General features: G+C 39.2%; 1 protein-coding gene across 1 annotated transcript in view; it reads left to right on the forward strand.

Annotated features, from left to right (window-relative positions):
- The window catches only part of cdh17 (cadherin 17, LI cadherin (liver-intestine)), a 129,444-nt gene that overhangs the window by 39,332 nt on the left and 76,024 nt on the right, over positions 1–14,088 (forward strand). The window contains exons 2-4 of the mRNA XM_028817752.2: positions 7,079–7,152; positions 13,495–13,596; positions 13,888–14,025. Of these exons, the coding sequence (XP_028673585.1) occupies positions 7,102–7,152; positions 13,495–13,596; positions 13,888–14,025 (291 nt within the window). The 5' untranslated portion in view covers positions 7,079–7,101. The remainder of the gene's footprint in view (positions 1–7,078; positions 7,153–13,494; positions 13,597–13,887; positions 14,026–14,088) is intronic.

A 14,088-nucleotide genomic window follows, 5' to 3' on the forward strand; every position in this document is an offset into this window, starting at 1 on the left:
ATAAAAGAAAAATGCAACCCTGTTCATAAATTAAGATGCAGGCAGTTGTGTGATTTTTTTTTTTCAGACCAGACTCTTTGGAATATTTCATAAGCTTCTACTGTATTTATTGTGTACCCTATAAACAATTAACACACACTAAAATAAATTTTATTTCATACAATTAGTATAATTTTTTCAAATGTTAACAGTCCACCCCAGTAGAAAATCTTCAAATCATTCCTACTCTTACATCATCATTACTCTTCTAGAAAGATGGTGTCTTTGCATTCCTGCCACCAGACCACCACACAGATAGTGTTTGGTGGCAACACTGCATCCTGGCACAGAGCACCCAAAGCCAGAGACAGTCAACAGACTAGTATTTCTAGCCAGAAATGTGTAAAAGAAAACGTAACCTTGTTGTTCACTATTTGAGCCTAGCATGCTGTACTGCTTTTATCATTTACACTAAAATAAATTATTCTCTTTTACTCCGTTTTTATTTAAGTAAGATGTTGCCTTGAAAGCTAATTAGCGTAAACATGTTATAGTGACAATACGTTGACATTCATTATAGTATTGTTTTTTATTTCAATTGCAAAAAGGCCTTCAAAATTTAGATTTTTAACTTTATTACATTTATACTCACTAATGTTCAATTCTGATAATGGGTTACTTGCTGCTGTATACTATATCTGTTATGTTTTGGTGTGGATACATGTTCCTTTTTTGTAATTTCTTTTGTTCTTGGCTTATTATTTCTCTTATGTTCTTTGTCATTTTGTAGTTTTTCTTGTGTTTAAATATTAGGTAGTGTTCTTGTATTGTGGTTATTCGTTTTATGGTTATTGTACATGTGTTTGAAAATGCAGGGCCACCATGACATCACTGGTGATTGTCCTTAGGCTTTATATTCAGGCTAAGGAGTTAGGTCCCCCATAGTATTGTCTTGGATTTTTTGATGTATTTGGTTTTTGCTTGTCTTTGTGGGCATTGATTTCTGGATTACAGACTTGATTTGTTAACTTTGGGTTGCCATTTTAGGCAAATTCTTTTTGGTTCTCTTTTTCCTTATTCTTGCCTTGCCATATTTTCTTTTTTTTGTTTATTAAACCTTAATCCACTACAGTTTGCAGATGGACAAAGATTGAAGTGGAGTATGCGATTGTCTGTCTGTTCTACAAGGCTTATTCTCATCTGGACAAAGCTGGCAGCACTGTGAGGATTGTTTTTTTTTCCAGTGCCTTTACTACCATCCTGCCATCCCTGTTAAGTGTTAAACTCAGAAAAATACAGGTGGATGAGTCGCTGGTGTCTTGGACAATGGACTATCTGTCAGGCAGAATTCAGTTTGTGAGACTCAATAACTGTTTCTGATACATTATATGAGAAACACTGGAACAGCACATACTGTAGAACAGTTCTGTCTCTTGTCAGTCTGTGAGATGCAAACAATCCTCGTACCTGACCATAAAACTCTTGTCTCTATTCAAAACAATTGTAATGTGTTAAATTTTAGCATGAATTTGACTTCCCATTCTTTTCTCTCTTGCTGTGTTCTGAAAAAACCTTTACACTGGTTACATTCCATCTGAACTAGTGTGGTGCTGAGGTGTCACCCATTGCATGGCTACACTCAGGTCCCAATCTGGGATCAAGTGTTGGCTTGCCATGTGGTGGGTGCGGCAATGCGCTGTATCAGCGTGTGCTCCTAACCTCTCTCTCTCTGTGTTCTGAAGTTGCCCATAAGCAGTGTGACTTTAAAGTCCCTCTCACAGTGTCCATGGCTGTTGAAGTGGGCTGCTACAGGAACATCTGTGTTGCCATGATTGATGTGGAACCTGTGTAAATTCATTCTTTGGCGGAGTGTTTGTCCAGTTTCTCCCACATAGAGTGTAGTGTCAGTACATTTCATGCAGAGAATGAGGTAGACCACATTAGATGATCTTCAGGAAAATTAAAGTTTTATAATTTTTCGAAGTGCTTCAAGACATGGGTTATAGGTGAAAACAAGAGGAATGCAGTTGTTGTCTTTGTCTGATGAAATCCTGTCTAAGATCCTGCAGTTGTTTATCCCGGTCTGTTGAGTCTGAGCAAATATGGCTGTATTGTAATGCTTGGCTGAAAATAATGGAGCACCTTATATCCTTGGGGTGAAAGATATCATTTCTCAGGTTGGTCCGTCTGCCTGTCAGCTTGCGAAAGAATTATATTCATTATGAAAATAGAGGAGGTCCTTTTCACTGGCAGTCCAGATTATGAAGATGTCATCTATGTAATGGAGACAAAACATTGGTTTTAAGATACTGTACATGTTGACATAAAATATTCCTCCAATTTTACCATAAATAGGTTTGCATAGTAAGGTGCAAACCAATAGCCCATTGCAGTCCCCATTTGTTGCAAGTAGAAGTCTTGTCCAAATGAGAATGAATTATGTGTCAGAGTTAATTTTATCACTTGTATAAGTGACTCTGTGGGTAAGTCATGTTGTTTGAGGTATGTTCCACATGTCTATATGCCATCATCATGGGGGATGTTTGTGTAAAGTGCCTCAACATCCATTGTGGCCAGTAAGGTTCCCTCAGGTAAGGGGCTTATACGAGACAGTTTTATTTATGGAATCAGTGGTGACCTGGATGTAGCACAAGAGCTTCTGTAAAAAGCCAACTTTCTCCCTGGGGACAAATACGGATCTATCTTATCTGTCTATCCTATCTAATAAATTCTTTAATGCTGATAGAACATTATTTTGATTTTGTCCTTTTTAGGCCTCTTCCTTGAATGGCATATTTGCATATTTTAAGTTTAGAATCAGGCTACCAGGGGTAAATCAAGTTTATGGGGAAGTTTGGTAAAATCCAGGGGCCTCATGTATAACGCCGTGCGTAGAACTCACACTATAACATAGCGTAAGCACAAAAGCGGGATTGTTCGTACACACAGAAAAATCCAGATGCAGGAATCTGTGCGCACGCATACTTTCACGTTCTTCCACTACATAAATCCCGATCAGCGTGAAAAGTAACGTACGTGCACGTGCCTTCTGTCCCGCCCCAACTCCTCCCAGAATTACGCTTCTTTGAATATGCAAATCAATATAAATAGCCTTCTGTGAAAAGACAATGGGAAAAGCACGGGTGAAAATATAAGAATTTCAGCGAATACCAATTGGAGGCAAAGGAAAAACGTACTATTTGTTGGTTTAAACAGTGGTATAATCAACAAAAGAAAGTTGCTCGAGTGACAGAGTGTTGGAGAAACTCGAAAGATCCAAGTTCACAAAGTCGCACAGTGCCCGAAATAAAAAGAAATCACATATCAAAGTCGCCGTGAAAAGGCGAGTCGTAGCCCACCGTCTGAGTGTCATATGAAAACTTATTAGGGTACAGACAAAAAAAATAGGCACACAGTGGGAAAAAAGCACGAAATTTCAAATTTAATCTCGAAATTTCCACTTTAATCATGTAGTTTATTTTGCCATTAAAGTAGAACATCATAAACTTCATCTTAAAATCGTTTATTTTACTAGTTTCTCAAGTAGCACGTTAAATGCTTTGTTCTGTGTTTGATCTTCTATGTGCTCTATGTGTGTGAATCACTACGTGCTTCCGTTGTTTCTCTTTCTCTGACAGGACACAGAATCCATTACATTCGAGATATTACAGCTCTCTGAATAATTAAAATACTGAGATGTATACGTGATATCATTTTCATGATGATAGGAATGAAAGCATGTTATTAAACATGGGAACAAGGTGGCGCAGTGATTGTTCGTATCTCACGCAAGAGGTTTGCTGCACTATGTGCGACCTTCGATGAAATAATTTATTACAGAAGTACTGTCTCTTTCAAATGTACTAACCTCCAATTCCTGTCCATACTTTTCTTTCTCCAATCACCACACAATCAGCTCTGTAATAGACGTTAAGCCATTTGAAAGCTTAGAACGCAGATTCTTCAAAACTTTTAAGGAATATTGAAATATCTTCGTAGTACATGTTTAATTATTCTATTCGTCTATCCTTCCAGTGTCGCATCAGCACCAGCAAGAATACAGCGCAAGGCAGGAGCTATCCTTGAACTAGCTATACGCTGCGGCACCGTGTCCTCACATGTTTAATTATTAACAATACAGATTATTTAAATGAAGTTAAAGTTTTATCTGTATACTATAAGCAACATATTTTGCTGCATTTCATCTTAAAAATGATATTGTCATCATACGCGCTTTATAAAGTAGCGCAGGTTGTGCAATATTATAACAGTAGTGTAAGTTTACAGTGAGGTGATTGTACTTATGAGTACAAACAGTTCTACAAGGAGCACTTGATGGACTGATTGAGTGCGTTTATAGTTCTTGGGATGAAACTGTTTCTGAAACGCGAGGTCCGTACAGGAAAGGCTTTGACGCTTTTTGTCGTGGTTGAGGTAGTGTGTACTTGAAACTGTATACCGATAATTCTCTTTCCGATCATCTGCTGCTGTGATTCACACTCAGATACAGTGATATAAATACTCCGAGTGGTGCAGTGAGAGTAATATGGAAAAAGATGATCCGCAGTGGCAACCCTTAACGGGAACAGCAAAAAGAAGAACAAGATGCAATGAGCGTAACAACGCTAAAGCAGTTATGGTATTTGGAATACTATGGCTATTCCCTGACCCATTATATTGCTACAGGTTAATTACAATCAGATGCATTATACTAATAAACAATATGCAGTTAATTTCAGTGTATTTATAAAGCCGCGTCAGGAATGTGGAGCTAAGAAAGAAAGGATGAGCACACAGGAACAGTAGTTTGACCATTCTGTGGACCATTATATTGTTACAGGTTAATTACAATCAGATGCATTAAATTTATGAACGATATGCGGTTAATTTCAGTGTATTTGATAAAGCCACCGCCGTGGATGTGGATCTAAGAAAGGGTAACCACACAGGAACAGTAGCACTGCTTTGACGCTGGGTGCCGCCAGTCTGCAAAACTGAGCGGAGAAATTGTGTACGCCAAGGTATGAGTTACCGTGGAAATGTGCGTGGCTTTACGCCAAGTTTAGGTTTTATACATCGCGATGGAAAGGTTCGTACGCAACATTTCTGTGCGTACGCACCATTTATACATGAGGCCCCAGGTCTGTTTCTTGTTTATACTGAGATCTGTTCATCCTGTTTTCCTATTTTGTAACTCCAGATTACAACAAAATGAACTTCTCTCCAAATGTAAAATATTTTTTTCCAAAGTTGCCTAGTTTCAAACCAAGCTGGATTTTTTGCAAGAATCTCTGATTGTATTGTTTTTTCACAAATAATATTTAGCTCTGAAAGATACACTATATCGCCCTATTTCCTTGGATAATTATAAATAGATAAAGGGTATAGCTAGGAAACCATCAGCTGCTTTTTCCTTTGCAGAGGAAATCTCAGACCTCAAGGAAGACATTAACTTTTATGATACTGGTGACAATGTTTGATCTAAGTCAAGACAGTAGTTTTCTTCTAGCTCAGTAAAACCCAAATCAACTAAAACGAAGTCTTCAGCCATTACACCCAGATCTGCTGTTACTGCACTCATGTCTGCTTCTGTCCTCACACTCATGTGTCCAATTTTTGCTACTAAATCTTTTGAGACAGCTACTCCATTGTTTTCTGCACAAGTTTTTGAACATCGAACCTCAAATATTAGTTTTTTTTCAATCACCCATTACTTTATGTGCTGCTATAGTTATTGATCCACCAATTCCTGTATCCATTGTTTTTTTCTTCCTGACTTTCAAAATTTTTGAAATTTGTATGCTATATTTATTTGCCCCACCCACTTCCAGCACTGATTGCCTTCATTTTTTCTTGGGCTTTATTGACAGAGACATCTGAGCCTGCCTTTGCTGCTCAGCCTGGATCATGAGCTTCTGTCTTTGTTGCCATGTTTTCAGTTCCTGTGCTCACTGCTCTGTCTGGGTCTCCAGTTCCTACCTTTGCTGACCAGCTTATTTCACCAGTTTCTGCTTTTGCCACCCATCCTTGATCTCCAGTTTCTGTCTTTGCAGCCTTGCTGCCAGAGTGCAAGGAGTTTTCTATTTGCTCCACTGCCAGAGCACTCCAAGCTACTACCCGTCTTGTCATCTAAGTGCCCTGAGGTTTTGCCCACCTTATCACCTGAGTACCCCAAACTAACACCCGACTTGTCACCTGAGTGCCACAAACTAATGCCCTCCTCATCATCTGTATTTTCACAGGGTGCTCCCCACCTTGTCTGAATGACCTAACCTGCAGCCCACCTGATTATCCCTGCCAGGTTAAGGCTTTCTTGTCTCATCATCCCATTAGTTTTTGTAAAGCTAATTTGTATTGTAGAAAGTAAAAAAAAACACCAGGCCTTATGAGACATTGAAGTGCGGACTGGCTAACTCTGATAGCTCCTCTGTGTTATTCCAGAAGGATGTTTATACTGATCTTGAAAGAAAAGGTGGAAGAGATTGGGCAGTTAGCTATGCCACCACTGTCTCCACAACCTCAGCTGAATTCTGACCCAAGCTGTTGTCACTTTGCAGCCGTGCTCTAAAATTCAGACAACTGTCCTTCAATCAGCTTGTCTGGATCACAAACCCATAAGTGATTGAGTCCTGGAAGCAGGTGCTGCATTATTAGCACGTATTTATTCCAGGTCACCGGAGGGTGTAGGGTTTTACCTGAAAATAAAGATGTATTTTTTTTCTTGTGGTTTTGGTCATCCCGTTAACGGTTATTACAACAGACACATGATAGGAAACAACCCTAGACAGAATGTTAGTTCATTATGAATAAAACATAGTAATCGATAATTCATTGACTCAGAAAATATCATTGCCCTTTGCCATGGTTTGTTCAAGTCTTTTAAACAGTCTCCCGACACATGCATTGTTATATATGGATTATGCAGGTTCAGGGAAAGGATGGATGGATGAATAAATTAATATCCCTTTTTTTCTCTTATACATGGAAAGATGCAAAAATGTGCAAGTGGAAAATAGATAAATGTCTCTTTATGTTTAACATTCTTCCATCTTGTAATTGATAATGAAATAGTTTTAATTTTTATGTTATATTATTACAGGAAAATAACTGGAACAATAGAACATGTCTCATATTCAGCATGTAATCCTGATATTGGCTTTCTATGGGTCAATGGTAAGTACAAGAAGTACCATTATTTATTTATATATATATATAATATATAGTATATAATAAGTAGAACGATTATAAAACATTGCGAAGGATTGGGGCAGCCATATAATATTTCCCGGCTGCAAAACTGATGCCAAAGCGCAGACATGTTCATGCAACATTCATTCTACACAAGATGGCAGCTTTAAAGGCCGTAGAGGAAGTGATGTCATCAGGACTGGAACCAGAAGTGACGTCATTGGTTGCCCCAGAGCTGGGCGGAATTTCCCTAGAATGGTCTGCAAAAGGTCGAGAGGGAGAATTAGTGCACCTCGCCACCCCCTGGTCCGGCATTGAATTACATGTACTCAAGCCCTTTAGATGTGTCCCAAACACGCGTGTGTGACAATATATATATATATAGTCAGTGTGTGACGTGTGTGTGACTATATATGTATAGTCATTTCACGCTGAATCAGTATTTGTTTTCTAAAGTAAAATTGATGCCATACAACATTGGAGAGTGACAGCCTCATTTGGGCTGCTTCTGCTCATGGCATTCACTGCCCAGAGCTAGTGACCACAGTTGAGGATGAGATGAAGATCAACTGGTAAATTCAAAGCTTCATCAAGTAAAATAAATTCTGCCTCATCAGCACAGTCTACTATAACATTTTCAAACCTTCACCCTCTGTACTGATTTGTTGATCAATCTCATAATCGCCTTTGCCCTTATTGGTTAAAAAAAAAAGATATAATTGAGCTCCTTCACATATGCCAGTGCATCTCCCCTTATAACACATCATGTAATATCAAGGACTGGCACAACTGATCACAAAAGTCACTGTCATTAAAGCCAAACAAACTGTGCTGCATGTTATTTTTCTGGCATGTGATGAACAGCAGGCAGCATGGTGGCCGCACAGTAAAAAGACCAGTGTTCACATCCTGGGCCCTCCAGTACATGGAGTTTGCATGTTCTCCCCATGTCTGCATGGGATTCCTCAGGGTGATCTGTTTTCATCCCACTGTCCAAAGATGTGCAGATTAGGTAAATTGGTAAAGCTGAATTGGCCATTGTGTGTGTTTGGTGTATATATGTGTTCACCATGTAACTGAGATAAGCTCCAGCCCCACTGTGACCTTGGTCCGGATTAAGCAGTTTACACCGTGATATGTCAATAAACAGCGGTGCAGCTGCTGAGGGCTGCAGCCAGCAATGGTTCATACCAGGCCAATTCTTTACATCTACAAACACTAACATTATAGCTAACATTAAGCCTGTTTAATATAGTAATTCAGTCAACCAATATGGGCCAACACCTGTCACCAAGTCTGAATTCAGTAGAAAATGCAAGTAGAGAAGAAGTATAAAATAATTAATAAATCAGTTGACCTATTGTAGATAAGCTGCTTTTCTTCTTGGAAATTCATTAATAATATAATTAAAGGTCAGGGTATTACTCAGTTCATCTATGTCCATCAGAGTGACTTCAAATGGTATAAATTGGGCCCAATAGGTTTGGTCAGGGATCTATGTATGCTGGGGTGGAAGCCATAATTACAAGACTAGAAAAATTAATTACCCACTATAAAACTATCATTAAAGCACATTATGCATGTGGTACATCATAACTTATTGCTTACTATAAAATTGTTGTAAAAGGCTTATAAAGCTTTAAGCAAACAGGATGCTTATATGTAAATTAGTTAGCTTTAAACATCCCCAATAACAGATGTTTTCAATTTAACAACAATAGATGCATACATTCAGTGGGTAAAATTGTACAAATATTCACAAAAATATGTGGAAACTGCCAGACTGCAGTATTTAAAGGCAAGCATGGTGAATAACTCACAGATTTTGCACATCTTCAAAGCACACAATTTATAGTAGCAACAAAAACATTTACATTTTTCATAATTGAGAAGATAATGGCTAGCTAGATAGATAGATAGATAGATAGATAGATAGATAGATAGATAGATAGATAGATAGATAGATAGATAGATAGATAGATAGATAGATAGATAGATAGATAGATAGATAGATAGTTTGGGGGAGGAACGATCTTCTCAGTCTGTCAGTGGAGCAGGACAGTGGCAGCAGTCTGTCGCTGAAGCTGCTCTTCTGTCTGGAGATGATACTGTTTAGTGGATGCAGTGAATTCTCCATAATTTATAGGAGCCTGCTGAGCGCCTGTCGCTCTGCCACAGATGTCAAGCTGTCCAGCTCCATGCCAACAATAGAGCCTGCCTTCCTCACCAGTTTGTCCAGGCTTAAGGCGTCCTTCTTCTTAATGCTGCCTCCCCAGCACACCACTGCGTAGAAGAGGGCGCTTTCCACAACCGTCTGATAGAACATCTGCAGCATCTTATTGGAGATGTTGAAGGACGCCAGCCTTCTCAGGAAGTATAACCGGCTCGGTCCTTTCTTACACAGAGCATCAGTATTGGTAGTCCAGCTTGTCCTTAAGGAGCAGAGGTTGGATGGTGTTGAAGGCACTAGAGAATTCTAGAAACATAATTCTTACAGCACCACTGCCTCTGTCCAAGTGGGAGAGGGATTGGTGTAGCATATAGATGATGGCATCCTCCGCTCCCACCTTCTCCTGATATGCAAACTGCAGAGGGTCGAGGGTGTGTTGAACCTGTGGCCTCAGGTGGTGAAGCAGCAGCCTCTCCATGGTCTTCATCACATGTGATGTAAGAGCAACAGGCTGGAAGTCATTCAGCTCACTAGGACGTGATACCTTTGGGACTGGGGTGATGCAAGATGTTTTCCAAAGCCTCGGGACTCTCTCCTGTTCCAGGCTCAGGTTGAAGATGCGCTGTAGAGGACCCTCCCCCCTCCAGTGGACAGACCTTCAGAAAGTCGTGGCGATACTCCATCTGGACCCGCTGCTTTGCTGGCACGAAGTCTCCTCAGCTCTCTGCTCACCTGCGCTGTTGTAATTGTGGGTGGGGATGTCTCTCCTATGCTGGTATCAGCAGAAAGGATGTGTGGAGGGTGCAGTACTCCGAGGTGAGAGTGAGAGTGGGTTAGGGTGGTCAAACCTGTTAAAGAAGTTGTTCATTTGGTTTGCTCTCTTCACGTCTCTCTCGATGGTGGCACCCCGCTTCGAGCTGCAGCCAGTGATGACCTTCATCCCATCCCACACTTCCTTCATGCTGTTATTCTGCAACTTCTGCTCCAGCTTTCTCCTGTACTGCTCCTTCACCACCCTGAGCTGGACTCTAAGTTCCTTCTGCACGCGCTTAAGCTCATGCTGATCACCGCCTTTAAAAGCCCTTTTCTTCTGGTTCAAAAGGCCCTTGATGTCACTTGTAATCCATGGCTTGTTGTTAGGATAGCAGCGTACAGTTCTTACTGGAACTACAATGTCCATTCAGAAGTTGATGTAGTCAGTAGTGCAGTCAACAACCTCCTTAATGTTCTCACTATGTGATCCCTGCAGGATATCCCAGTCTGTTGTTCCAAAGCATTCTCTCAGAGCCTTCTCTGACTCAGGGGACCACTTCCTGAATGAGCGTGTAGTTTTAGGTAGGACCCTCACTCTTGGTTTGTAGTGAGGCTGAAGCAGAACCAGGTTATGATCTGCTTTCCCAAGCGCATGTAACGGACTGCTGTCACTGTCCTGCTCCACTGACAGACTGAGAAGATCGTTCCTCCCCCAAACTATGAGACTCTTCAATTCCACCCAGGGTGTAAACATTAACATTATACAAAGTTATTGTTTGTTTTTTACCTGCATTATTATCAATCTTTAATTTAATATTGTTTTTTGTATCAGTAAGGTGCTGCTGGAGTATGTGAATTTCCCCTTGGGATTAATAAAGTATCTATCTATCTATCTATCTATCTATCTATCTATCTATCTATCTATCTATCTATCTATCTATCTATCTATCTATCTACAGTAAATCAATAGTCTTATTTCCCCGGGTGTTACAATCCACATACTGGGAGAAGGCAGGTAATGTTTTGTCCAGCGTCACATGGTTAAAGTCTCCAGTGATTAGCACAAGCGCCTCAGGGTGCTGCGTTTGTAACTTAGCAACAGCAGAATGGATGATGTCACTCACTGTCTCCACGTCTGCCCGAGGAGGGACGTAAACAATAACAACAATGACGTGTCCGAACTCTGCGCAAGTAATAGGGACGCAAACTTACGGCCAACAGTTCAATGTCCCTGCAGCAAGTGGAGACTTTGACGTTTACATGTCCAGAGTTACACCACCGTGTATTAACATAGAGAGCAAGTCCTCCTCCTTTGTGCTTCCCGCAGGTACTTGCATCTCTGTCCGCTCTAACTGTGCTAAACCCGGGTAACTCCACGTTAGCATCTGGGATGGTGGTAGTTAGCCACGTTTCGCAAAAGCACAAAAAAACTGCATTCTCTGTAAGTTCTGACATTTTTCACCAGCGCAGCCAGTTCGTCGATCTTATTTGAGATTGAGTTCACATTTCCCAGAATCACAGAAGGCACCGAAGGCTTAAAACGCCACTTTCTCGCAAGCCACTTCATTTTTAGCTTACTGCCGGCTCTGCTGCCACGATACCGCCTTCTTATCTCGTCGGGTAAATAGGGAACCACACCGGCACTGGCATTTGTTCTCAGCGCTCGAAGTTGAGTACTTGAATAGGCGAGTCTCGGCGTGTAAAAATACATGCCCACGTTGTAAAAATAAGTGTGTCCAGGGAACGAATCCACATAAAAAAAAAGTGATAGGAGTGATCAATAAAAAAGAGAAAAATAAAAGTAGAAAAATAAAGTCGTACATGGAGCTGCTGAAAAGGCTGCCACTCTCAGCGGCGCCTGAGTCAAAAATATATAATATTTATAATATTATATAATATATATAATATTATATATAATAAATATAGTAATGTAATAAATGATATTAACATTATATTATAATAATATCCAAAAAATAACATGAATACATGACATGGCTCATCCATCCATCCATTTTCCAACCCGCTGAATCCGAACACAGGGTCACGGGGGTCTGCCGGAGCCAATCCCAGCCAACACAGGGCACAAGGCAAGAACCAAGACATGGCTCATTATTTTGTTTAATTAATTATTCTTTGATTCACTTGTTGTTTTTTTTTCTTTTTCTTGTTGAATAGTCTCTTACCTCATAATAACTTGTATTTGTCAAAATGCCATTAAATTAACAGAAATACAGCTAATACTATAAAGAGTTACTGTAGCAAAATTGATTTTTGCTTGGAAGAGGCACCCTCAGAAATTCAAGTATATAAAAAGACAAGGATGTCTCTAGAGACTTATATACCTGATGGAAAAGATGGCAGATCATACAAGATATGAGGTCTGGGAATGTGTTAAAGACTAGACGATCTACAAATGATTTGTTTATTTCAGATGAATGGAAACCTAAAGGATCTGTTTGTGCTTTTGCTGTTTATCTGAAGGAGCGATAGACACATGCGACACGAGCGATAGTCCTTTGTTCCCCATTGATCACTGATAGTTGATAATGCTGCTGATTTTATGACAAGATGAGAAAAATTTTTGTGCTTCCAGACATTGGCTAAAGACAGAAAGTAAATACGTAATAATAACAGAAAATAATACTAATAATATAAATAATAAAAGAAAAACATTAAACAGTTACGAAATGTGAAATACAAATTTGCAAAACATAGCAAAATTATAGTTGCAGAACCTATAGAAATCAATAATTGAAAAGACCAAATGCAGCGAGCCCTCTGTGATATAAACTGAGCCAGATCATCTTTGGACAGCTTGTTATTAGTCTCTGAATACTTTCTGTGAGGCTTATCAGCAATGGAGCTCATTGTTGAAGAATGGGGTGCTCTCATTCCAGTCAAGTGATCCCTGCAGTTTCAAACTGGTAAATGTGTTTGGCTTGCCAGTTTGCATTTTGGGGAAGAGTCTGCACATTTAACAGGAAAAGGATCTCATGCTATGTTCAAACCAGTTATACTTCATACAGTATATCAGTTGAAGAAATAATGGCATGATATTCTAATATTGTAGTTTTCTGGAATTTTATCAAAGTATGGTGAAGTTGGTTACTTGTTCACCATCAACACATATGAGGAAAGTGCAAATTATTTTCTCACCTGCCATTTCTGGTGGTTGTGCCAGAGCCTGCAATTCTGACAGTAGGCTGTTTGGGATCCATTGCTTCTGTGTAGGTTTTTTTTTTTAATTTCTTAGGCAACTCATCTAGGAAGTGTTTTGTCTTTCACACATTGGTCTTAGTAAAGGTCACTCATTCCCAATAAAATGAAAATGAATTTAAGAGGAAATCTAACAGATAACTTTGTCAGCTGTATCTTTACATGTTTACCATTGAATTGTTTAACAGGATGTTACATTTGCTTCAAAATGGGTTAAAAGAAAAGGACCCCTTGAAGACAAAGTTCTTACTATCCCAGAGAACACTGTAGGAGATTACCTCATCTTCCAAGTAAGCTCTTTATTTCCCTTAAATTTAATTAGCCCTCATATCTCTGTAAGTAACATGCAGATTTAAGATAGTATCACAATGCAAAATAGAGGAAATAGAAATATGTTCTTATTCTGATTTATTTTAGTAAAAGTGACATGTCTGGTAAATGTCATTCTATTGGGTTGACAAGTAAATTTTAATGTTATGGCAGATAAACAACTTCCCATGCATTTTGCTCATTTTATACTAACATCAATTGTATTTTCAAAAATGCTGTTTTCTTAGTTATTTTTCTCTTTTTTTTAAAAGTTTATATCAAATAACACCAACATCATGCAATATACAGTATCGGGAGAAACAGAAAACAAAATCCACATTGACTCTGATGGTAGTTTGTTCTTGAATGATTCATTAGACTGGGAAACAAGGAATGTTCATAACATACAGGTACTAAATGTGACTCTTATTTTTTTTTTGTTTTTGCTTCTGTATTCAGTTTGTTTAAGATTT

This window comes from Erpetoichthys calabaricus, chromosome 13 (genome assembly GCF_900747795.2).
Source record: "Erpetoichthys calabaricus chromosome 13, fErpCal1.3, whole genome shotgun sequence".
Taxonomy (NCBI): Eukaryota; Metazoa; Chordata; class Cladistia; order Polypteriformes; family Polypteridae; genus Erpetoichthys; species Erpetoichthys calabaricus.